Below are 24,432 nucleotides of genomic sequence, written 5' to 3'. Positions count from 1 at the left end.
GCGGGCAGGCAAGCGGGCGGGTCAGCGACTCGCACCCCGCCCGCGCCCTTCCTCGCGGATGGAATGTGGGCGCCCGCGCCCGGGCTCCGGCTGCACTTGGAACTGCGGCCCGGACGCCGCGGCCCGAGCGCGCCGGCTGCGGGGGCGGCTTCCTCGCGCCTCCCCCTGCAGCGCGCCGCGGCCGCGGGGCGAGGCGAGGCGAGGCCAGCGGGAGGCGGGCCGAGGGGGCGGGAGAGGCACGCGGGACCGCGCGGAGGTCGGGGGCGGGGAGCAGCGGGCGGCGGGCCGGAGGAAGAAAGGAACATGGCTCCTGCGGCAGGCGGCGCCGTGGACGGCGCGCGGCGAGGGCGCCCCGGGCGCCAGTGACCGTGATGGTGAACTCGAGCCGCGTGCAGCCGCAGCAGCCCGGGGACGCCAAGCGGTCGCCGGCCCCGCGAGCGCCGGGTCCCGGGCGGCTGATGGCGGGCGGCGCGAGTGCCGGCGCCGGCCTCGCTGCCCCGGGCGGCCTCCGCGAGCACAGGGGCCTGGAGATCGAGATGGAGCGCATCCGGCAGGCGGCCGCGCGGGACCCCCCGGCCGGAGCCTCGGCCTCCCCGTCTCCTCCGCTCTCGTGCTCGCGGCAGGCGTGGAGCCGCGACAACCCGGGCTTCGAGGCCGAGGAGGACGAGGAGGAAGACGAGGTGGAGGGCGAAGAAGGGGGAATGGTGGTGGAGATGGACGTCGAGTGGCGCCCCGGCAGCAGGAGGTCGGCCTCGTCCTCGGCCGTGAGCTCCGCGGGCGCCCGGGGCCGGGGGCTGGGCGGCTACCACGGTGCGGGCCCTGCAAGCGGGAGGCGGCGTCAGCGAGACGACCAGGGCCCGCCGAGCCCCAGCCCCGCGGGCGGCGGGGACCCGCTGCACCGCCACCTCCCCCTGGACGGGCCACATCCCCGAGTGGCCTGGGCCGACAGACTCGTTCGCGGGCTGCGAGGTAAGAGCGCGACCCTCAGCTGCTGATGCACAAAGCAGAACTGCGGGCGCCGTCGGAGCCATCCCCGCTGCGGGCAGCTCTCCCGGGCTCCAGCTCGCATCCCCTTGGCGTCCCCGCCTCCCTTGGAAGCGTCTTCCCCACCTCTGCTGATTCTGCTCTATTTCCGGTACCTAGCGCGGAATTCCACGGTGCCCTTGTTGGTGCAAATTTATTGGATACCTCCTTCTAAAGGAAAATCTGTCATCTTATGTTTGCCTTTGGAAATAAGTGAAAGTCATATTAGAGTGAAGAGGGTACATCTGAAGATTTTTTTTATCTTGTAGGGGGAAAAATATTCTAAGACAGCTAAGGGTGGTTGCAACTGCATACTTGCTAATTTCACTAAATAAAAACGAAAATTCTGTGCTAGCACCCATGGTCTTCCACTGACTGGCCTGGATGCCCTGTTGCCCCTTATCCCGTTCTGGAAAGGGTAAGCAACGCCGTGTCCCAGTTGTGGGAGGGGTGTTATTGGATAGTCACTGATGTTGTTTTGGTGATGTCTGTGGTTGTTTAGGGGAGAGGGAGCTGTTGAGAACACTACGAATAGAATAAAATGCTTAGGAAAACAGTTATTTGGCCATTTTTAATTCTAGGCATTTTCCCCCTAAACAGTTGCAAAGTAAATGCTAACATTGTTTGAAAAACTTGCAAGTATGTTTTTAAATAACTAAATTAATGTTCTTTGACATTCCAATGAAACAGTGAAGTCATCAGATACCAGCTGTGTGGAAGTATGTCAGAGTTTGCTGCACCCAGCTCTCCAAAAGGCAGGAAAGGAATTTTCAAAAATTGCCAGTGCCTTTTAAGAGGACACAAATTTTCCAGAAGCAGATGGGATCCTGTTTTTGCAAAGTTTTGTCAGAGGCATCCTTGGAAAAGTGTTGCATTTGCTCTTACCATCCAAATGATTTTAATCTCTACTTTTAAGAGTTTTTCCAGTCTCAGGCTTTTGAAATTCTCCCTTCCCTACCGTTCCTGTCAGTTTTGAAAATCTTGCACAAAAAATTATCCAGGTATTTTCATAGCAACATGATTAACACCAAGTCAGGCTTATACCTGAATCCCAGTTCTACCACACGTTGACTGAATGACCTTTAGTAAACTGCTTAACCACTCTGATCTCCAATTTTTGAATTTTGTTTTAAAAAAGAGATAATCATAATACTTAGCTCTTGACAGGGGAGAATTAACAGGGGAGAATTAAATGAGATGAGACATAAAATATGTAGCAAATCTGCCATGTTGTGAGTGCTTCATAAGTAGAGATTAAATCATGGATTCTAAAAGTGTACATTTTGGTGCTCTTACATAGTGATTATGCTAGTTTAATTGATTCAGGGCATGGTGGGGACCAAAAGATCCTTTTTAGTCACCTGTGTGAGAAGATTAATGAAAAAACTCATTAATACTTTTTTAAGGTTCCAAATTGTATTCAAAGTTTATATTATTTTACTTTGTATTAATTGTGCTTTTTAAAATATTCACTGAAATGAGAGATTTCTTACAAGTTCATAAGTAATGGAAAGTCATGATCCTTTTAACTCAGCTTAAGTGTTTAATAGCATATTTCATATTGTCTGAAAAAGTTCAGTAATGGAATATAACTACGTGAAATATGTGAGTGCATATGTAAGTTTATTTCTTTTAAAGAAAAGTCTCAGAAAATTTACAGTGAATAAAGTAATAGTAAAACTTCTGGTCCAACCTTATCAATGGTTGATAAGATCGCCTAACCTTATCAATTAGGAGAGTAGAATCATGAGAATCTTTTTTTATAGAAAATTTTAGAAATAAATTTTATTACTTTGTGAAGAAATATAATTGATATCCTTGTCATTTATTAAATAACCTTTGTTAGATAATTAGTAGTACCTACTGTGAAAATAGACTGTGCAAGTTGCCACCAAAATAAAGAAAGAACTAAAATAACACATCACCATTTACCTATGGACAGAAACCCAGAAATGTGAAATGAGTAACCTCCCTCATGGGATATTGTTACTGTTGTTTAGTTGCTAAGTCATATCTGACTCTTGTGACCCTGTGGACTAGCCTGCCAGGCTCCTCTGTCCTTGGGTTTTCCCAGGCAAGAATACTGGAGTGGGTTGTCATTTCCTTCTCCAGGGGATCTTCCTGACCCCGAGATCAAACCTGAGTCTCCTGCACTGGCAGGCAGATTCTTTACCACTGAGCTATCAGTGATCAAACCCCCTTCTTGGGATACAATGACAGAAATCTTTAGTGCATTATATAGGTAGCGTCCAGGGTCAGAAGAGAGAGAGTGACTTGGAATTTCTAAAGATAGGAGTCAAACTCAAGTTTGGCATTTTCAGGTGCTTCCCTGGAGGTCTCACATCAGACTTCCTAGCCTTTCTTTGTCATTTATAAAATGGAAGAGTTGAACCTAATCTTCAAGTTCCCTTCTAGCTTTAGCATGTTGTTTAATGACACAAATCTGAGTTGGAAAACAAATGATCATTTCTCCTTGGACACTGAATAGATCTATTCTCTTAGCAGGAGTAAGATGGCAAAGAAGTTTGAGGCCTGATTATGGAAAGCATTGTGTCTAACCAAGGAATTAAGAAATTCCCTCTAAATATTAAGAAGCAGTTGAAAGTTTTTGAGCAGGAGCAGAACATGCCGGAAGGGAGTATGAGTCAGGCCTCATGCTATGCAGGAGAGCTTACAGAGGGAGATGGGGAGGCAGGAGGATGAGGTAGGGGGCAGCTAGTGAAGGGGAGACAATGCGCTGGACCCGAGGCAAAAAAAAGAAAGCTAAAAGATTGAAAGACTGGTCCAAGCTTAAAAGCATCTCCAACCCAATGATCTTGTTTATTTTTTTCTTAGCAAACACTTTTTAATGCAGAGATAAAATTTGAGACTCTATATGAGTTATCAGATTTTGTAAATTTCCAAGGTTGAATGAGTTTTATGGATGTATCAATTTATTAAAGTCATTTTCTGTTTACTGTTTCAGATATATGTCATCACTCTCCATGTCCAGAACTTTTACATCATCCCAAACAAGTCTGCCCATTAAATACTAACTCCCAGCTCCCCCTTTCTTCCCTGCCCTGCAGCCTCTCTGTCTCAATGAATTTTCCTGTTCTAGGTACCTCATATTAGTGGAATCATACAGTATTTGTCCTTTCACATCTGGCTTATTTTGCTTAGTATAATGTTATTAACGTTTACCAATGTTGTAGCATTTATCTGAACTTCATTTGTTTTGATAACTGAATAGTATCCTCTTGTATGTATACATGGAGAAGGCAATGGCAAGCCACTCCAGTACTCTTGCCTGGAAAATCCCATGGACGGAGAAGCCTGGTTGGCTGCAGTCCATGGGGTCGCTACGAGTCAGACATGACTGAGTGACTTCACTTTCACTTTTCACTTTCACACATTGGAGAAGGAAATGGCAACCCACTCCAGTGTTCTCGCCTGGAGAATCCCAGGGACGGGGGAGCCTGGTGGGCTGCCGTCTATGGGGTCACACAGAGTCGGACACGACTGAAGTGACTTAGCAGCAGCAGCAACAGTATGTATACAACACATTTTGTTTATCCATTCATCAGTTGAGAGAAGGCAATGGCACCCCACTCCAGTACTCTTGCCTGGAAAATCCCATGGACAGAGGAGCCTGGTAGGCTGCAGTCCATGGGGTCGCTAAGAGTCGGACATGACTGAGTGACTTCACTTTCACTTTTCACTTTCACACATTGGAGAAGGAAATGGCAACCCACTCCAGTGTTCTTGCCTGGAGAATCCCAGGGACGGCGGAGCCTGGTGGACTGCCGTCTGTGGGGTCACACACAGTCAGACACGACTGAAGCGACTTAGCAGCAGCAACAGCATTCATCAGTTGATGAACATTTGGGTTGTTTCTACCTTTTGGCTATTATGACTTTCCCCGTATTTTTAATCCAACCCTCACTCCATAATTTCTTCCTTTTTCCCTTTTTATTTGCACTATAATTGTGAACAAATGATACTTTGTATTTTCATTGTGAGGGGATTTTGTTTGAGGGCAGGCTGTTACTCTGTGGGGTATGATAAAACTGCTAGTAACAGAATTTGTGCAGTCAACAAACATTTATGGAACATCTCCTTTGTGGTAGGTACTAGGGATACAGAGATGAATAATGTAAGATCCCAATTCCCAAGGAGTTTAGAGTTTAGTAGGGGGGTCACAGGTGTAAGTAAATAATTGCAGTGCCAGGTTCCAGATATAGCAGTTACCCAAAGAAGAGAGAACCAGTTCTATCTGGGAAGGTTAGAAGTAAAGCTTGAGTTACATTTTGAAGAATTCAGTGGGGGGAGTTGGGAAGGGAAGAATAGCAGAAGACCAAGATGGCTAGTACCTCATTGGTATTAATACTTTTTCCTATAGACAGAGACAGTGAGGGCTTCAAGCAGGGTGCTGATACAGTCACATGCCAATCTGAAGATGATTCTAGCAAGGATGTAGAGAATGGGGCGAGATGGAGAACAGGTTAGGAAAAGGTGACAAAGGCTGCAGCCAAGGATTGTGACATGGGATGGAAGAAACTAGATTAAAGAGAGGCAGAAACCATCAGAATTGTGGACCAGCCCCATGTGAGGGTTATGAAAAGGGCCTATTCTAGAATGAAACCCATGTTTCTGACTTGGTACCATTAACCCACCTATTTAGCCACAGGGAAAACAGTTTTCTAAACAAAGGAAAAAGAAATCTTAGTTTGGGGCATGTGAGTGTGAGTTGTCCGTGGAATATGAGTGTAATCTGTGACACATTCCTGTCTTCACCTCAGGAGGGGGCTGCCTAAGAATTGGAGACTCAAAAGTCAGTATCATTTAAGGTAGCAACTGACTGTTCTATAGAAAATGGACCAATAATAAAAAGTCACTTCCCTTTCTGAAGGTGTCCAAGCAATTCAAATGACTATTAGGAAGGATTGTATTCATCTTTCTAAGCAAGGTCCACATGTGTCCAGGCACAACAACGGGATTCTTTTATGACATGAATCTGATGAGAATTTGGTCGGGCTATTCACAGTGACTTCAAAGTCTGTATGGATTTCGGTCTTCACACCAACTTAGCATCAGAAGTAGGATGTCTCACAAATTTGAACCTATTTCTGAAACCATAAATGGGCCTCTTCCAACTACTCTAAATGCTGTACACATATAAAATTTCTTATTCCCAGAGCAACCTCACAGAGAAGTACTCTTATCCTGTTTCTAAATGAGGAAGTGAAGGCTCATGGTTTGAGGTAAGGTCTCATAGCTCCTAAGGGCTGATGCTTCATTTAAACACAGCTTAGACTCCAGACGGAGAAGGCGCAAGCAACCCAATCCAGTGTTCTTGCCTGGAAAATCCCAGGGACAGAGGAGCCTGGTGGGCTGCCGTCTGTGGGGTCGCACAGAGTCGGACACGATCGATGCAATTTAGCAGCAACAGCAGACTCCAGACTCCCCACCACGCCTTGTCATGATCAAGGAGTCCTGAGGGGTTAATGCATGTCAGATGAGACAGGGCGAAAGCTCCACACTGAATCTTTTTACCATAGAACTGAGAGAGATTATATTAACAAGATGAGATGATATAATCACTGCGATTAGTTTCAAAATAATTGAGGAGGACTTCCTTCACAGTCCAGTGGTTAAGGCTCAGTGCTTCCAATGAAAGGGGCATGGGTTCAATCCCTAGCCAAGGAACTAAGAGCCCACATGCCTTGTGGCATGACCAAAAAAAAATACAAAGAAACAAAAAAAAATCGAGGAGTCGGTGAGGGTTTTGAAGAATCAAGGTTGGTGTGGAGTAATTGTTAAAGCTGGGTGAGGGATACACGAGAGTTCATTATATCGTTCTCTCTGTGATATTTTTTATAAATTGAAAAATAAAAAGGGCTTAGAAGCATTTGGGCTTGCCTGATAGCTCAGTTGATAAAGAATACACCTGCAATGCAGGAGACCCTGGTTTGATTCCTGGGTCAGGAAGATCCTCTGGAGAAGGGACAGTCTACCCTTTCCAGTATTCTCGGGCTTCCCTTATGGCTCAACTCATAAAGAATCCACCTGTAATGCAGGAGACCTGGGTTTGACCCCTGGGCGTGGAAGATCCCCTAGAAAAGGGAAAGGCTACCCATTCCAGTATTCTGACCTGGAGAATTCCATGGACTGTACAGTCTATGGGGTCGCAAAGAGTCGGATACAACAAGAGCAACTTTCACTTAGAAGCATCTGGATAAAGGAGTTGCAAAATGGCATTTTTTCCAAAATATTTTTTTTGGCTGTGCCCCACAGCCTTTGGGATCTTAGTTCTCCAACCAGGGATCGAACCCATGACCCTTGCATTGGAAGCCCATAGTTTTTTTTTTTTTTTTTTTAAGATTTTTTTTGTAGACCTTTTTTTTAATGTCTTTTATTGAATATGTTACAATATTACTTCTGTTTTGTTTTTTGACTGCAAGACAGGTGGGATGGTAGCTCCCTGACCACATATCAAACCCACATCCCCTGCATTAGAAGGCAAAGTTCCAACCACTGGACCACCAGGGAAGCCCCATCAAAGTCAGTTATGTTGAGACATTTTTGGTGTTTTGGATTATCCATCTCAGAATTCCCCCATATGCATATTAATAAGGAACACTATTTAGGTAATGTGCTCTGACTCTGGGCTCTGGCATTGACTAAGCACCTGAGTGCCTTCAGGCACTCCCTCCTCAGCTGGGACAATGGTGTGAAAAGACAAGAGTTAACTTTTGAAGAATGCTGCCATTTTGGTCTTGACCTCTACCCTTAACCATTCCTGTTGTATCATTCCTGCTAAACATGGGAAGTAGTTGGCTATAGGACAGCTATTTTTTCCATTTCTAGTTGCAGCCATTTCTCACCCATCAAGATGTGAGGGGGTCCCTGTATCTGAAGACTGACCTTACATATACACCCAGTGGAGAAACTTTATGAAATTTTTATAGCAATACATATTTGAGGAGGTAGCTAGAGTAATTTAGAAAAAGTAAATGCATAGAAATACATTTTTATAAAATATAAATAACAGGGCTTGTTTCTTTTTGTTTGAAATGTTTCCTTCAAGGGCTAGAATTAAATTACCATTGACCATTGCAAATTTAGCTTAAAGAAAATTTGATAGGAGTTTGGTTTTTCTATTTATAGGTCAAGCAAAACCATTTGTAAATATTAAGAACTATGACTCTTCCTTAGTACATAATTGTTTATAAACCATGGGAAAGAGTGAAATCACTGACCAAGTGAAGCAAGGCAGCCGTCTCTTCTGATGGTCAAGGGACGAGCAATTTCCGCTTATGTGTATATTTTAGGCCTGGCCTCCAAAAGAAATACACCCAAAGAAATGGTGTGGTCGTGTCCAGGGCTACTGAGCCTAATATTTGGCTGCCTCTGTGTTATTCTGAGTTGTAATTTTCCATGTCATCTAAATTTGTAATAATTCTTTAATATGGTAGAGTTTCAGCAAACAAACGTTCTACTTGCTGCATTTCTTCTGAGTGAGTAATTCCCTGACAACTACCAGGTCTTGGCAGAGGCAAACCTGGTCATAAGTTATGCTCCACTTTCGGCGTGGTGAAACCTAGGACGCGTAACACAGTGTCTTTGAAGGCAGATGCTGATTTTTCCAAAAGAAATTTGGGAGAGAAAAAGAAAAGGAAATGAAATACCCCAATTTAGGAGTAGAACTAATGTATGATTATAAGACTTAAAAAGTATATAAACACTAGAGATGAAGTCATTTCTTCCAAGTGCAAGACCATATACCATTTCCCCCCGTTCTCTGTGGCTTGACTGTGGCGTCAGTGGCTGTGTGAGTTTCCATGAGGAAGGGGTTAAAGTCTGTGGACTCAAGTGTGAGGCAATTTGCCATTAACAGCCAAGTTAATCTAACAAGAAGGATTGAGAGGTTTGTCTTTTTTGGAAAATGCTAAGGCTCTTCCAAGTAGCCAGTAATGTGACTTGACCACACTGTTCACTAGCGGGGGTTTGGACGGCCACCATGTCTGTCTGCTGGCCGCGTCCAAAACTGCGGGATCTCTCTCCAGCCAGCTCACCAAGGCTTATGTCATCTTTGCTCAGCTGGCCCAACACTTTTTCCATCTGCTAAAATATGGAGCACGGTTGCTGATTTTACTCTTTCTCCAAAGAGAGAAGGCGGATGAGTTTTTGCTTTTAATTTAAAAATCATATGCTAATTGAAATTTTAAAAATCTGTTCGGCTAAGCATGTTTAGTGTAATCAGTCAGCGTTGAATTTCTTAAAAGGCAAAAATGGGTACAGAGCAGAGATTTTACACCAGCGTGTTAGAATATTGATAGATGTTTCCACTATGAAGTGATGCTCCAACCAGGACTTCTTTTTATTAGAGGTGACCTAAAAGGTATCATTTACAATGTAGTTACTTAAGAGGATAATTCATTTAGTAGTAGGATAATTCCTCCCGCATATAGGAAGAGCTGATATGTATGCACAATTATTTAACCTCCTCTCATAGGCTGCCCAAATTTCCTCTTCTCTTTCTAATTTTTTACTAAGATATTTTCTAATGAGGTTGGGAGCTTAGACAGTGATCAGATTGTTGCCTTGTGTTTTGCACATTTTGTGGGGGTGAGGCAGTGGAGACTGATGTATTCCCAAATTAAAAGTACTTCTACTAAAATCATTTCTCAGTTGTTTTTAGAGCATGCTAAAAAAAACAACAACACAAAAAAACAGGAGAACCTCCCTTAAAGTAAACTATTTTTTATGTGTTTTTTTCTTTCACCATTCATGAGATTTTTAAAAAATAAAATGACATCTTTTATTATTATTTTAAAGGTCTCTGGGGAACAAGACTCATGGAGGAAAGCAGCACTGACCGAGAGAAATACCTTAAAAGTGTTTTACGGGAACTGGCCACATACCTCCTTTTTCTCATAATCTTGTGCATCTGTAAGTAGAACATTTCCTTCCAATAGAGGAAAAGTTTTGAAAATATTTGACCTGTCAAAATCATGACTAAAAGGAACTATGGATGCACCTAAACAGTTACTTCAGTTTTCTTCTCTGTTATTAATTCTAGTTTAGAATTTGGTAAAGTTCTCATCTCTCCTCAGATAAACGTTGATCAAAATTTGGCATTATCTGATTGGCCACTTTATTATCAGTTGTGACCATTTTCACTATGACATGCATGTAGCAGACACCAAGATTCCCAGACATCAAGAAACCAAGTAAAAAGACTTCTGTATTAGATGTTTTAGCGATAATTATAGTGTCGGTATCATTACATCAATTAGTGTAAAGTCTATATAGGAATTAAGTAGAATATGTAGTTTAACTTTCAGAAAATACATGTAGTGTCACCTAATACTGCTTTTATGGCCCTGTATATTTAAAAGTCCCCTTTTTCTGGATTTGGATGTGTTGTGTGAATGCCTTCATTCTCATTATTTCTTGCAAATCTTCAGTAATTGTGGATTTTCACTCTACAGGAAACTTACTGCAGACTCCTCTCCTTCTTCTTTCAACCCACATCCTCTGAGAACTGGGGAGGGATGCCTTCGCTAAAAAAACATGTCTTTGAAACCATGTGCCTCAAAATCCAGAAAGTCTCGGGCAATGGATTACCTCTGAATCAAAGGATGTTGGATGATAGAGTGCTGTCCTGTCCTATCTAAAGCCCTTTATGAGAACAGAGAGGACACAGTTTTATGACCAAAGGCCCTCTTACCGTATTCCTCAGGGAAAGGAATTGTTCTTACAGTGTCCACTAAGAAATGCTTAAAAACCGACACCACCCTTAGAAAGTGTCCCCTTCTTTGTAAATGGAGAGAGTTATTATTTAATCAATACTTTAATAATGCCATTCTTATTATATTAAAATTGACCACCTTGAATTTAGCTGAGTGCTAAAAGCTTCCTTAAAAAATGTTTTTTTTTTTACTAGATTTATAAAAAGATGTGTAAGTTGAACATAAAAGATTAAGGAAACATTTAAGTTTTGGTATTTGTAATTTTAAGAAATTAAATATTGATTTATTTAACATCCCCACACTGGTTTTTATAAATACTAGCAAGCTTTAAATGAGCTTTAACAGAGCATGAGTTCTTACACTTTCTGAGACTTTGCCTATCTGAATGGGAACTTAAGGGGGAAAAAGAAGTTAGTTCAGCTAAAAGGTGTATACGTATGAGGGGCTTCCCTGGTGGTTCAGTGGTAAAGAATCCACCTGAAATGCAGTAGACGCGAGTTCAATCCCTGGGTCAAGAAGATCCCCTGGAGAAGGAAATGGCAACCCACTCCAGTATTCTCACCTGGGACATCCCATGGACAGAGGAGTTTGGTGGGCTATAGTCCATGGGGTCACAAGAAAATTGGACACGACTTAGCAACTAAACAACAACATATATGGATGAACAACATCCGTTTTCTTGCTTTTTTCTACCTAATTATCTGAAATTTTCTGTTATTTGTTTAGGAAAAAATCTTTCATTACTTTTGAAAACATGTTATCTAGGCAGTGCTGAAAATCTAGAAATGGTCTGTTCAGTTCTTTAAAGGTTATAAAGCGAGAGATGGGGTATTTTGAACTTTTATGTTCTATGCTGTTAGAATAAATACTAAAGTCAAGTTTGCTTCCACTGTAGAAATGGTGCTTAAATATTAAACTGTGTTGTTTTTGTCCAGTCACTCATTCACGTCCAACTCTTTGCAACCCCGTGGACTGCAGCATGCCAGGCTTGTCTGTCCTTCACCATCTCCCAGAGCTTGCTCAAATTCATGTCCATTGAGTTGGCGATGCCATCCAACTGTCTTGTCCTCTATTGTCCTTTTCTCCTGCCTTCACTCCTTCCCAACATCAGGGTCTTTTCTAATGTGTTGGCTCTTTGCATAAGGTGGCTAATATTGGAGCTTCAGCTTCAACATCAGTCCTCCCAATGAATATTCAGGACTGATTTCCTTTAGGATCGACTGGTTTGATCTTGCAGTCCAAGGGACTCTCAAGAGTCTTCTCCAACACCACATTTCAAAACTATCAGTTCTTTGGTGCTCAGCTTTCTTTTTGGTCCAATTCTCATGTCTCTACATTGCTACTGGAAAAACCATAGCTTTGGCTAGGCAGACCTTTGTGGGCAAAGGAATGTCTCTGCTTTTTAATATGCTGTCTAGGTTTATCATAACTTTTCTTCCAAGGAACAAGTGTCTTTTAATTTCATGGCTGCAGTCACCATCTGCAGTAATTTTGGAGCCCCCAAAAATAAAGTCTCTCACCGTTTTCATTGTTTCCCCATTTATTTGCCATGAAGTGATGGGACCAGAAGCCATGATCTTCATTTTTTGAAAGTTGAGTTTTAAGCCAGCCTTTTCACTCTCCTCTTTCACCTTCATCAAGAGGCTCTTTAGTTCTTCTTCACTCTGCTATTACGGTGGTGTCATCTGCATATCTGAGGTTACTGATATTTCTCCCAGCAATCTTGATTCCACTTTTTGCTTCATCCAGCCCAGCATTTCTCATGATGTACTCTACATATAAGTTAAATAAGCAGGGTGCCAGTATACAGCCTTGACGTACTCCTTTCCCAATTTTGAACCAGTCTGTTGTTTCATGTCTGGTCTAACTGTTGCTTCTTGAGCTGCATACAGGTTTCTCAGGAGGCAGGTAAGGTGGTCTGGTATTCCCATCTCTTGAAGAGTTTCCACAGTTTGTTGTGATCTACACAGTCAAAGGCTTTAGCATAGTCAATAAAGCAGAAGTAAATGTTTTTCTGGTATTCTCTTGTTTTTTCTACAATCCAACAGATATTGGCAATTTGATCTCTGGTTCCTCTGCCTTTTTAAAATTCAACTTGAACATCTGGGAGTTCTCAGTTCATGTACTGTTGAAGCCTAGCTTGGATAATTTTGAACATTATTTTGCTAGCATGTGAAATGAGTGCAATTGTGAGGTAGTCTGAACATTCTTTGACATTGCCATTTTGGGGGATTGAAATGAAAACAGACCTTTTCCAGTCCTATGGCCACTGGTGAGTTTTCCAAATTTGTTGGCATATTGAGCGCAGCACTTTAACAGCATCATCTTTTAGGATATGAAACAGCTCAACTGGAATTGCTTCATCTCCACTAACTTTGTTCATCATGATGCTTCCTAAAGGCACTTGACTTTGCTTTCCAAGATATCTGGCTCTAGGTAAATGATCACAGTTCATGGTTATCTGGGTCATTAAGATTTTTTTTTAATATAGTTCTTCTATTTAATCTTGCCACTTCTTACTATCATCTGCTTCTGTTAGGTCCATACTGTTTCTGTCCTTTATTGTGCCCATATTTGCATGAAATGTTCCCTTGGTATCTCTAATTTTTCTTGAAGAGATCTCTAGTCTTCCCACTCTGTTGTTTTCCTCTGTTTCTTTGCATTGTTCACTGAGGAAGGCTTTCTTATCTCTCCTTGCTATTTTTTGGAATTCTGCATTTGAATGGATTTATCTTTCCTTTTCTCCTTTGCCTTTCATTTCTCTTCTTTTCTCAGCTGTTCATAAGGCCTCCTCAGACAACCATTTTGCCTTTTTGCATTTCTTTTTCTTGGGGATGGTTTTGATCACCACCTCCTGTACAATGTCATGAACCTCTGTCCCTAGTTCTTCAGGCCCTCTGCCTATCAGATCTAATCCCTTGAATCTATGTGTCACTCCCACTGTAAAATTGTAAGGGATTTGCATTATGTCATACCTGAATGGCCTAATGATTTTCCCTACTTTCTTCAATTTAAGTATGAATTTTGCAATAAGGAGTTCATGTCTGAGCCACAGTCAGCTCCCAGTCTTGTTTTTGCTGACTGTGTAGAGCTTCTCCATCTTCAACTGCAAAGAATATAATCAATCTGATTTTGATATTGACAGTGTGGTGATCTCCATGTGTAGAGTCGTCTCTTGTGTTTTTGGGACAGGATGTTTGCTATGACCAGTATGTTCTCTTGGCAAAACTCTGTTAGCCTTTGCCCTGCTTCATTTTGTACTCCAAGGCCAAACTTGCCCGTTACTTTAGGTGTCTCTTGACTTCCTACTGTGCATTCCAAATACTAAACTATAGCGGCCTTAAATTTCAGCGGGTAGATTAGAGTCATTATTATTACTGTTTTTTTTCAACATGACACATATTCATACACATATATTATGCAAAATACAAAAATTTGTATAAGTCTAAAATTTCAGTGTTCCCCCAAATTGCCTGAACATCAGAATCACTGAGAGAATTTTTTTTATAATTATAGCATGCCCAGATCTGCTAGGTCAAAGCCTTCCAGCTGTGGCTCAGAGAAGTGAGTTTTCAGATACACTGACAAGGTTTGGGAACTAGGCCAGATTAATAAACTAAATAGCTAACTAGAGTTTTAGGAAACAGGCTTGTCAAATAACTAATTTGTCATTTCTTGTTTATTTTAGAATTTTTATGCTTTTTGTTTTTTTTCATCCTCATCACATTTTTTTTTATTATATCAACTATCTTTTTTTAACATCAAAGTTTTATTTTCAGAATATTGTAGAATCTCTGGGTAAGAGGGAATTCTGGCAGTCATGGATCAAACCTCCTCTGACTGGTAAAATTCCCTTCTCTGCCTGGCAACATCTTTCCCAAAAGGTCAGTCATCCTGCCTCTGACTGAGCAAGAGTTCCAGATTAAGGAATCGACTCCTTTGAAATAGTTCATTTCATTTTTCTATGGCTGTGCTGGAAAGTTCTTCCTTATGTGAAGCCAAAGTCCATCCTCATCTGACTTCCCCTCTTTAGTTCTACTCTCCAAGCGCACCTAATAACAAGGACTTTTTCCTTGTCTCTCCTCCAGCCCATCAGAAGTTTGGAGACAGATATTCAATCTCCTCCAAGTCTGCTCTAAGTTAAGCCTTTCCAGTTCTGTTAACTATTGATCATGTGATTGGAGACAGGCTTTTGAACAACCCACGTGATAGAAATTCTCTCCCGTTTATCGTAGTCTTTGAACGTACAGCAGGAGCCTTACCTTGAAAGAGTGGAGACATGGGGCCATGGGCATTCTCATCCAAATACTACACTGCAGTCCGTGCATCCTACCATTGCCTGACTCTTCGGATGCATCATTCCTTAGTCTCTTCACCAGAAACTATAAAGCACTGTGTCCCCCAGCTAGCATTTGAGTACTCTTCCTGGAATGTAGTGAAGGCCTTCCCTTTCAGCTCCGTTCAATTTCAGCTCATGAGGATCTGCTCATTCCAATCTGTTGAAATTATCTTGGATCTAGATTCATCCATCTCATGTATCAGTTAGCCCTCTCAGCTTTACAACATCAACATAGTTGATATTATCCAAGTCCTTATCCTAGTAAATTAATAAATCAAAAAGGTTTGCTCTAAGAACATCAGTCCATTAGTAAAAGCTCTTTGGGTGGAGTTCACTGAATTATATTATCTTCTAGCTCAGACTGCTCGTGAAATAAGATATGAAAGATCTTTTCAAATGCTTACCTGAGTAACTCCACTGTTCTTCTGATCTGTCAGCTAGTCTATTAGCTGTTGACCAAATTAAAAAGGAAGTGAGGATAAACAGGCATGATTTACTCCAAGCAGAGCCTTACTGGCTCCTAGTGATTGTGTCCTTTCCCTTTTGTTCAAAATCATCTTTTTAATTACCAGTTTTTAAATCTTACCAGCAATATCAATATCAAAAGACTACTAATAATATCCATCTCATTACTCTGTGTGTAATATAAGTACTAAGGGTATAATATAAGGGTAAGATAAGTACTTATCCTTGTGCCTTACATATTAGAAACCCTTTATATGAGGTAGATAGGGTTTGAGAAGGTAGCCTAAATAGTAGGAAATGTGATTCTTTGGCATCACAGAGATCTAGGTTCAAATCCCACCACTTATACACTAGGTGAACCTGAGCAAGTTATTTAACCTTTCTGAGCCTTCGTTTTCTCATCTGTAGAGTACTTATTTTGAAAGATTCTTATTTTAAAAGTGGCAATTAGAAGTAATACACAAAAAGTTCTAGGATGCTGTCTGTCATTTATTATATTAATAATAGTAAATAAGAGCAAAATTTGTCCCAAAGATTGTTGACAATGGCTGACTTCTCTCATCAGTAGGTTCTACAGAACTGTAGGTTCTAATTGATTGAACATTCATTTGGAGCAGTTAAGTGCCCATAAAGAGCTTATTTTCCACCTTAGCAGTGTTGGTTCTAGCCTCTATGACTTTAAAATCAGTCTGATTAACCAAGAGGATAGGAATACCGTGGAAATACAAAGTATTCCCACTTTCCCTGTAATTTAGATTTTATTCTTACTTGAAACCTAAGACTCCTATGAATTGATCATCAAAGTACTTACTTATATATATGCTGTTGTTCAGTTCCTAAGTCGTGTCTGACTCTTTGTGACCCAGTGGATTGCAGCCTGCCAGGCTTCCCTGTCCTTCATTATTTCCCAGAGTTTACTCAAGCTCATGTCCACTGAGTCAATGATACAATCTAATCACCTTATCCTCTGCCTCCCCCTTCTCCTTTTGGCTTCAATCTTTCCCAGCATCAGAGCCTTTTCCAATGAGTTGGCTCTTTGCATAAGGTGGTCAAGAATTGGAGCTTCACTTTAGCATCAGTCCTTCCAATTGTTCAAATCTCCTGTGTTTAACTTAATAATAGAAATCACACAAGAAGTTGAGTCAACATCATAGAAATTAATAATTTCTATACGTCAAAGGAACAGACAGAATTAAAAGGCAGAAAACAGTTGTAAAGAATACTTACAAGAAATACAAGAAAGGATTAACATTTTAACATGTTTACTATCCATCAATCACAGAGAAAAACACTAAGATTACACTAAATATTTTACAGAATAGAAAATAAAACCTATTTCACAGAGTGGAAAGTATAAACAATTAGTGTAGGAAAGTCTTTAATTTTAACTCTCTAGTAGCTAAAGAAGTAATGAAAATAGAAAAACAGCGTAATCATAATCCAGTATGATATGTCCTAGGATGGGCTTCCCAGGTGGTGCTGGTGGTAAAGAAGCTGCCTGCCAATGCAGGAAATATAAGAGCCAAGGGTTTGATCCCGTGGTTGGGAAGATCCCCTGGAGGAGGACCTGGCAATCCACTCCAGTATTCTTGCCTGAAAATTCCCCATGGACAGAAAAGCCTGGCAGGCTACAGTCCATAGGGTCGCAAAGAGTTGGACACAGCTAAAACCACAGCATGCACACACGCATGTCCTAGGACAGGAAGGGCCCTTTTAAGAAGAAACCTAGGAACCTCCATTTCTTTATCTTTGAAAGAAGGAAACTTTGCCTTATATTCTATAAAGAGATAAATAGTATCAAATCCACACATTGTACACCTTAAACTTACACTAGAGGTAAGCAATCGCTCAGTTGTGTCTGACTCTTTGCGATCCCATGGACTGTAGTCTACCAGGCTTATCTGTCAGTGGGATTTTCCAGGCAAGAGTACTGGAGTGGATTGCCATTTCCTTCTCCAAGGGATCTTCCTGACCCAGGGATCAAACCCAGGTCTCCTGCATTTCAGGCAGACGCTTTACCCTCTGAGCCACCAGGGAAGCCCACGAACTTACACTATAGTAGTTGTTAATTATATGTCAATTAAAAAGGGAATAAATGTTTTATTTTACTTGGAAAAATCTTGTAAGCACGATAGTATACAGATAGGTTTCTTAATTCATAAGAGAACCCATGCAGATTAATTGTTGACAACCAGGTCAGTGAAGTGGAAGGCAATGGGTTAATCATCACACTGGCGGGAGCTAATTCCATTTCTGGTGACAGATGTTCAGCTCCCCATGGAGGTCCCCATAGCAAGCATGTGCAGTTTTAAGTTCGCAGGCTCCAGGCTGTGGGAAGTAACTACTGAAGACCCACTGTGGCTGGAAAGCTGTTTGTCCTTTTTGGTAAACTAGACAAAAACTACAGCAGCAAGAAATGTACATCCACATATGAATATTACTTTAAGCACGGCCTTTAGTGCATAGCTTGCTGTTTATTTCTTCGTGCTAACTTCTTTGTAAATAATACATATCCTTCTCTCTTGCTTTTTTTAAAAAGTTACACTACTTAATACAGGCATTCGCTAAAGCACTTGCATTGACAACCTCTGTCCCTGAGATTTCCATCACAACTTGTTACGTACAAGTTCCTTTGAATATTAACCAAAACTGGATTAAAATATTTGGGAGTTTTACTAACTTTAATTCACTAACGTTTTAGTGACTAAATTTTACTAACTTTTTCTGCAGCCTCCCTCTGCCTCCTGCAACGCCCTCACCCAGGTCACCAGGGACCTCTTAATTGCCAAATTTTATGGGCTGTTTTTAGCCTTTCTCTCACATCTGGTCCCGTGGCGTTTGGTACTCTAGAAACTTCCCTCTTTGGTTTCTGTGACTCGCGTCTCTTTCTGTATTCCTCCTTGCTCTATTCATTTTCTTAATTTTTTCTTCCCAGAATGTGTCTAGACAGAGGATTTTCTGTGACTGAGTCTTTGGCTTTCTCTTTAGGGATCTTTTCCATAGCTTCAAGTGGTCCTGTGTGCTGCTGCTCCAAGTCCCTCTCAATCTCTCTTGTGAACTACAAACCTCATGCTGACTTTTACTGGACCCTCCCCTGCTGCATCTCACAGGTATCTCATCCTTAACATTCCTTAACCTGGACTCATTATTCTGCCCTTCCAAACGTGCTTCACTCACATTCTCTAACTAGATGAAAGTTAATTAGATTACTTAATATTAATCTAATTGGATTAATAATGCCCAAACATGGGCATCATCCTGGATGCTTTCCCTCACTCTTCTCGTGAGATTGTCCCACATAATTCTTCCTCTGTGGGACTTTTCAAATCTGTCTTCTTTCATACATTGCTGTTATCCTTTTTAACCTTAATCATCTCTTTCCTCACTTATTCATTTATTGATTCAATGGACTGTTCAGTAATTTAATTAAAAACATATATAGCCCTAGCTTTAGAGGTGGTAGTAAGTGATAAGAAAGACAATTGGGGAAGAGGGTTTCCCTGAAGGGAAGGCCTCTCAGACCTGAAGCAAGAATGGGAGCCAGTCAGTTGAAGAAGGGACAGCAAGAATGAATAGTATGAGGCAGGATAGACTTCAGAACATTCTGGAAGCTGAGTGCAGGGACTGGAGAAAGTGCCATCAGACAAAGTTGGAAAGGTGGTCAAAGGTCAGGCTCTGCAGGTCCGGTGGGCTTTGATAAGGGGAAACCAGGGTTTTGAGTAGGGGGCTGATAAAATATACTTAAATTTTAAAAACATGGCCTTGAACACCATTGGACCACAGGCTGGACAGCACCCGATGTCTGGACTTTCAGCTCCCAGTTACTTCCTCCAGACTTTCGTCTCTGACCCAGATTAAACCAGGTCATTCTTCCATCAAACATGCTATAATCACCTCACCTTCCAGGTAAAGTCTGAATTTTTATGTAATCGATTTCACTGTATGGTCTTTGCTTACTTTTTCCAACCTTCTATTCCTTTTGAATATCCGGTACTTTCAGTTCAGTTCAGTCACTCAGTCGTGTCTGACTCTTTGCAACCCCATGGACTGCAGTACGCCAGGCCTCCCTGTCCATCACCAACTCCCAGAGTTTACTCAAACTCATGTCCATTGAGTCAGTGATGCCATCCAGCCGTGTCATCCTCTGTCATCCCCTTCTCCTCCTGCCTTCAATCTTTCCCAGCATCAGGGTCTTTTCAAATGAGTCAGCTCTTCGCATCAGGTAGCCAAAGTACTGGAGTTTCAGCTTCATCATCAGTCCTTCCAATGAATATCCAGGGCTGATTTCCTTTAGGATGGACTGGTTGGATCTCTTTGCAGTCCAAGGGCCTCTCAAGAGTCTTCCGCAATACCACAGTTCAAAAGCATCATTTCTTCAGCACTCAGCTTTCTTTATACTCCAACTCTTACATCCATACATGACTACTGGAAAAACCATAGGCTTGACTAGACAGACCTTTGTTGTCAAGATAATATCTCTGCTTTTTTAATATGCTGTCAAGGTTGATCATAACTTTTCTTCAAAGGAGTAAGCGTCTTTTAATTTCATGGCTGCAGTCACCATCTGCAGTGATTTTTGCAGCCCCCAAAAAATAAAGTCTGTCACTATTTCCACTGTTTCTCCGTCTATTTGCCATGAAGTGATGGGACCAGATGCATGAACTTTGTTTTCTGAATGTTGAGCTTTCAGCCAACTTTTTCACTCTCTACTTTCACTTTCATCAAGAGACTCTTTAGTTCTTCTTCACTTTCTGCCATAAGGGTGGTGTCATCTGCATTTCTGAGGTTATTGATATTTTTCCCAGCCATCTTGATTCCAGCTTGGGCTTCATCCAGTCCAGCGTTTCTCATGATGTACTCTGCATATAAGTTAAATAAGCAGGGTGACAATATACATCCTTGATGTACTCCTTTTCCTATTTGAAACCAGTCCATTGTTCCATGTCCAGTTCTAACTGTTGCTTCCCGATTTGCATATAGGTTTCTCAAGAGGCAGGTCAGGTGGTCTGGTATCCCATCTCTTTCAGAATTTTCCACAGTTTATTGTGATCCACACAGTCAAAGGCTTTGGCATAGTCAATAAAGCAGAAATAGATGTTTTTCTGGAACTCTTTTGCCTTTTTCATGATCCAATGGATGTTGGCAATTTGATTTCTGGTTCCTCTGCCTTTTCTAAAACCAGCTTGAACATCTGGAAGTTCATGGTTCACGTATTGTTGAAACCTAGCTTGGAGAATTTTGAGCGTTACTTTGCTAGTGTGTGAGATGAGTGCAATTGTGCAGTAGTTTGAGCATTCTTTGGCATTGCCTTCCTTTGGGATTGTAATGAAAACTAACCTTTTCCAGTCCTGTAGCCACTGCTGAGTTTTCCAAATTTGCTGCATATTTGAGTGCAGCACTTTAACAGAATCATCTTTTAGTATTTGAAATAGCTCAATTGGAATTCCATCACCTCCACTAGCTTTGTTTGTATTGATGCTTCCTGAGGTCCAATTGACTTCACATTCCAGGATGTCTGGCTCTAGATTAGTGATCACACCATCGTGATTGTCTTGGTCGTGAAGATCTTTTTTATACAGTTCTTCTGTGTATTCTTGCCACCTCTTCTTAATATCTTCTGCTTCTGTTAGGTCCATACCATTTCTGTCCTTTTTTGAGCCCATATTTGCATGAAATGTTCCCTTGGTATCTCTAATTTTCTTGAAGAGATCTCTAGTCTTTCCCGTTCTTTGATTTCATCTGTTTCCTTGCATTGATCACCGAGGAAGGCTTTCTTATCTCTCCTTATCTCTCCTTGCTTTTCTTTGAAACTCTGCATTCAAATGGGTATATCTTTCCTTTTCTCCTTTGCTTTCTACTTCTCTTCTCTTCACAGCTATTTGTAAGGCCTCCTCAAACAGCCATTTTGCTTTTTTGCATTTCTTTTTCTTGGGGATGGTCTTGCTCCCTGTCTCCTGTACAATGTCATGAACCTCCATCCATAGTTCATCAGGCATTCTATCTATCAGGTCTAGTCCCTTAAATCTATTTCTCACTTCCACTGTATAATTGTTATGGATTTGATTTAGGTAATACCAGAACGGTTTAGTGGTTTTCCCTACCTTCTTCAATTTAAGTCTGAATTTGGCAGTAAGGAGTTCATGATCTGAACCACGGTCAGCTCCTGGTCTTGTTTTTGCTAACTGTATAGAGCTTCTCCATCTTTGGCTGCAAAGAATATAATCAGTCTGATTTCGGTGTTGACCATCTGGTGATGTCCATGTGTAGAGTCTTCTCTTTTGTTGTTGGAAGAGGGTGTTTGCTATGCCCAGTGTGTTCTCTTGGCAGAACTCTATTAGCCTTTGCCCTGCTTCATTATGAACGCCAAGGTCAAATTTGCCTGTTACTCTAGGTGTTTCTTGACTTCCTACTTTTGCATTCCAGTCCTCTGTAATGAAAAGGACATCTTTTTTGGGTGTTAGCTCTTAAAGGTCTTGTTGGTCTTCATAGAACCATTCAAATTCAGCTTCTTAAGCATTACTGTTAAGGGCATAGACTTGGATTACTGTGATATTGAATGGTTTGCCTTGGAAACGAACAGAGATCATTCTCTATAATTTGAGATTGCATCCAAGTACTGCATTTCAGACTCTTGTTGACCATGATGGCTGCTTCATTTCTTCTAAGGGATTCCTGCCCACAGTAGTAGATATAATGGTCATCTGAGTTAAATTCACCCATTCCAGTCCATTTTAGTTCAGTGATTCCTAAAATGTCAATGTTCACTCTTGCCATCTCCTGGTGATCACTTCCAATTTGCCTTGATTCATGGACCTAACATTCCAGGTTCCTATGCAATATTGCTCTTTATAGCATCGGACTTTGCTTCCATCACCAGTCACATCCACAACTGGGTGTTGTTTTTGCTTTGGCTCTCTCTCTCTCTTCATTCTTTCTGGAGTTATTTCTCCACTGATCTCCAGTAGCATATTGGGCACCTTCCGACCTGTTGGGTTCATCTTTCAGTGTCCTATCTTTTTGCCTTTTCATACTGTTTATTAGGTTCTCAAGGCAGGAATACTGAAGTGGTTTTCCATTCCTTTCTTCAGTGTACCACAGTTTGTCAGAATTCTCCACCATAACCCGTCTGTCTTGGGTGGCCCTACATGGCATGGCTCATAGTTTCATTGAGTTAGACAAGGCTGAAAGTTATGACCAACCTAGATAGCATATTATAAAGCAGAGACATTACTTTGCCAACCAAGGTCCGTCTAGTCAAGGCTATGGTTTTTCCTGTGGTCATGTATGGATATGAGAGTTGGACTGTGAAGAAAGCTGATCGCCGAAGAATGGATGCTTTTGAACTGTGGTGCTGGAGAAGACTCTTGAGAGTCCCTTGGACTGCAAGGAGATCCAACCAGTCCATTCTAAAGGAGATCAATCCTGGGTGTTCTTTGGAAGGACTGATGCTAAAGCTGAAGCTCCAATACTTTGGCCACCTCATGCAAAGAGTTAACTCACTGGAAAAGACTCTGATGCTGGGAGGGATTGGGGGCAGGAGGAGATGGGGACAACAGAGAATGAGATGGCTGGATGGCATCACTGACTCGATGGACATGAGTTTGAGTGAACTCCGGGAGTTGGTGATGGACAGGGAGGCCTGGCGTGCTGTGATTCATGGGGTCGCAAAGAGTCGGACACGACTGAGCGACTGAACTGAACTGCTGAACTATGGTCCATGTGATCAGATTGGTTAGTGTTCTGTGATGGTGGTTTTCAGTGTGTCTGCCCTCTGTGGAGAAGGATAAGAGGTTTATGAAAGCTTCCTGATGGGAGAGACTGACTGAGGGGGGAACTGGGTCTTGTTCTGATGGTTGGGGCCATGCTTAAGTGAAAGTGAAGACGCTCAGTCGTGTCTGATTCTTTGTGACCCCATGGACGGTAGCCTACCAGGCTTCTCAGTCCGTGGGATTTTCCAGGCAAGAGTACTGGAGTGGGTTGCCATTTCCTCCTCCAGGGGATCTTCCCGACCCAGGGATCAAACCCCAGTCTCCCACATTGTAGGCAGATGCTTTTACCTTCTGAGCCACCAGGGAAGCCCATGCTTAGTAAATCTTTAATGGAATTTTCTGTTGATGGGTGGAGCTGTGTTCCCTCCCTGCTATTTACCTGGGGCCAAACTATGGTGGAGGTAATGAAGATAATGGTGACCTCCCTCAAAAGATCCCAGGCATGTACTGCTACAGTCTGTGCCCCCAACTCTGCAGCAGGCCACCACCGACCCACACCTTCACGGGAGACTCCCGACACCCACAGGCAAGTCTCCTGTGAGGTAACTGTTCCTTTCTCCTGGATCCTGGTGCACAAGGTTCTGTTGTGCCCTCCGAGAGTCTGTTTCCCAGTTCTATGTAAGTTCTGGCAGCTCTCTGCTGCTACTAAGTCGCTTCAGTCGTGTCCGACTCTGTGCGACCCCAGAGACGGCAGCCCACCAGGCTCCGCCATCCCAGGGATTTTCCAGGCAAGAACACTGGAGTGGGTTGCCATTTCCTTCTCCAGCTCTCTAGTGGGGTTAATGGCGACCTCCTCCAGGATGTGTGCCATACCCATACCCAGAGCCCCTGTCCCTGCCGCAGACCACTGCCGACCTGCACCTCCACAGGAGATGCGCACACACAGTTCTGTCTCAGTCTCTGTGGGGTCCCTGGGTCCTGGTACGCAAGAGGTTTGTTTGAGCCCTCTCAGCGTGTCTGGCAGGAACAGGGTTTGATTCTAAACACGAATTCGCCCCTCCTACCGTCTTGCTGGGGCTTCTCCTTTGCCCTTGGACATGGGGTATCTCCTCACAGCCACTCCAGTGCCTATGGTCTTACCGGGGTTTTTCTGACCTTG

At 42.3% G+C, this 24,432-nt stretch overlaps 1 protein-coding gene across 2 annotated transcripts in view; it reads left to right on the top strand.

The window, feature by feature from the left end:
* Positions 1-264: 264 nt before the first annotated feature.
* PKD2 (polycystin 2, transient receptor potential cation channel) overlaps positions 265-24,432 on the top strand; it is a 59,763-nt gene continuing 35,595 nt past the window's right edge. Inside the window, exons 1-2 of one of the 2 annotated variants that reach the window (XM_088836247.1) lie at positions 265-969; positions 9,844-9,957. In XM_088836247.1, coding sequence (XP_088692373.1) covers positions 372-969; positions 9,844-9,957 — 712 coding nt within the window. In that variant the 5' untranslated portion in view covers positions 265-371. The remainder of the gene's footprint in view (positions 970-9,843; positions 9,958-24,432) is intronic. The other variant, XM_055434270.2, reaches the window with a different exon arrangement.

Source organism: Moschus berezovskii, chromosome 5, assembly GCF_049115385.1.
Source record: "Moschus berezovskii isolate FMDL1 chromosome 5, NW_MosBer_1.0, whole genome shotgun sequence".
Lineage (NCBI taxonomy): Eukaryota > Metazoa > Chordata > Mammalia > Artiodactyla > Moschidae > Moschus > Moschus berezovskii.
Note: the sequence above shows the minus strand (reverse complement) of the source record. Positions and strands in the feature narration are given on the sequence as shown.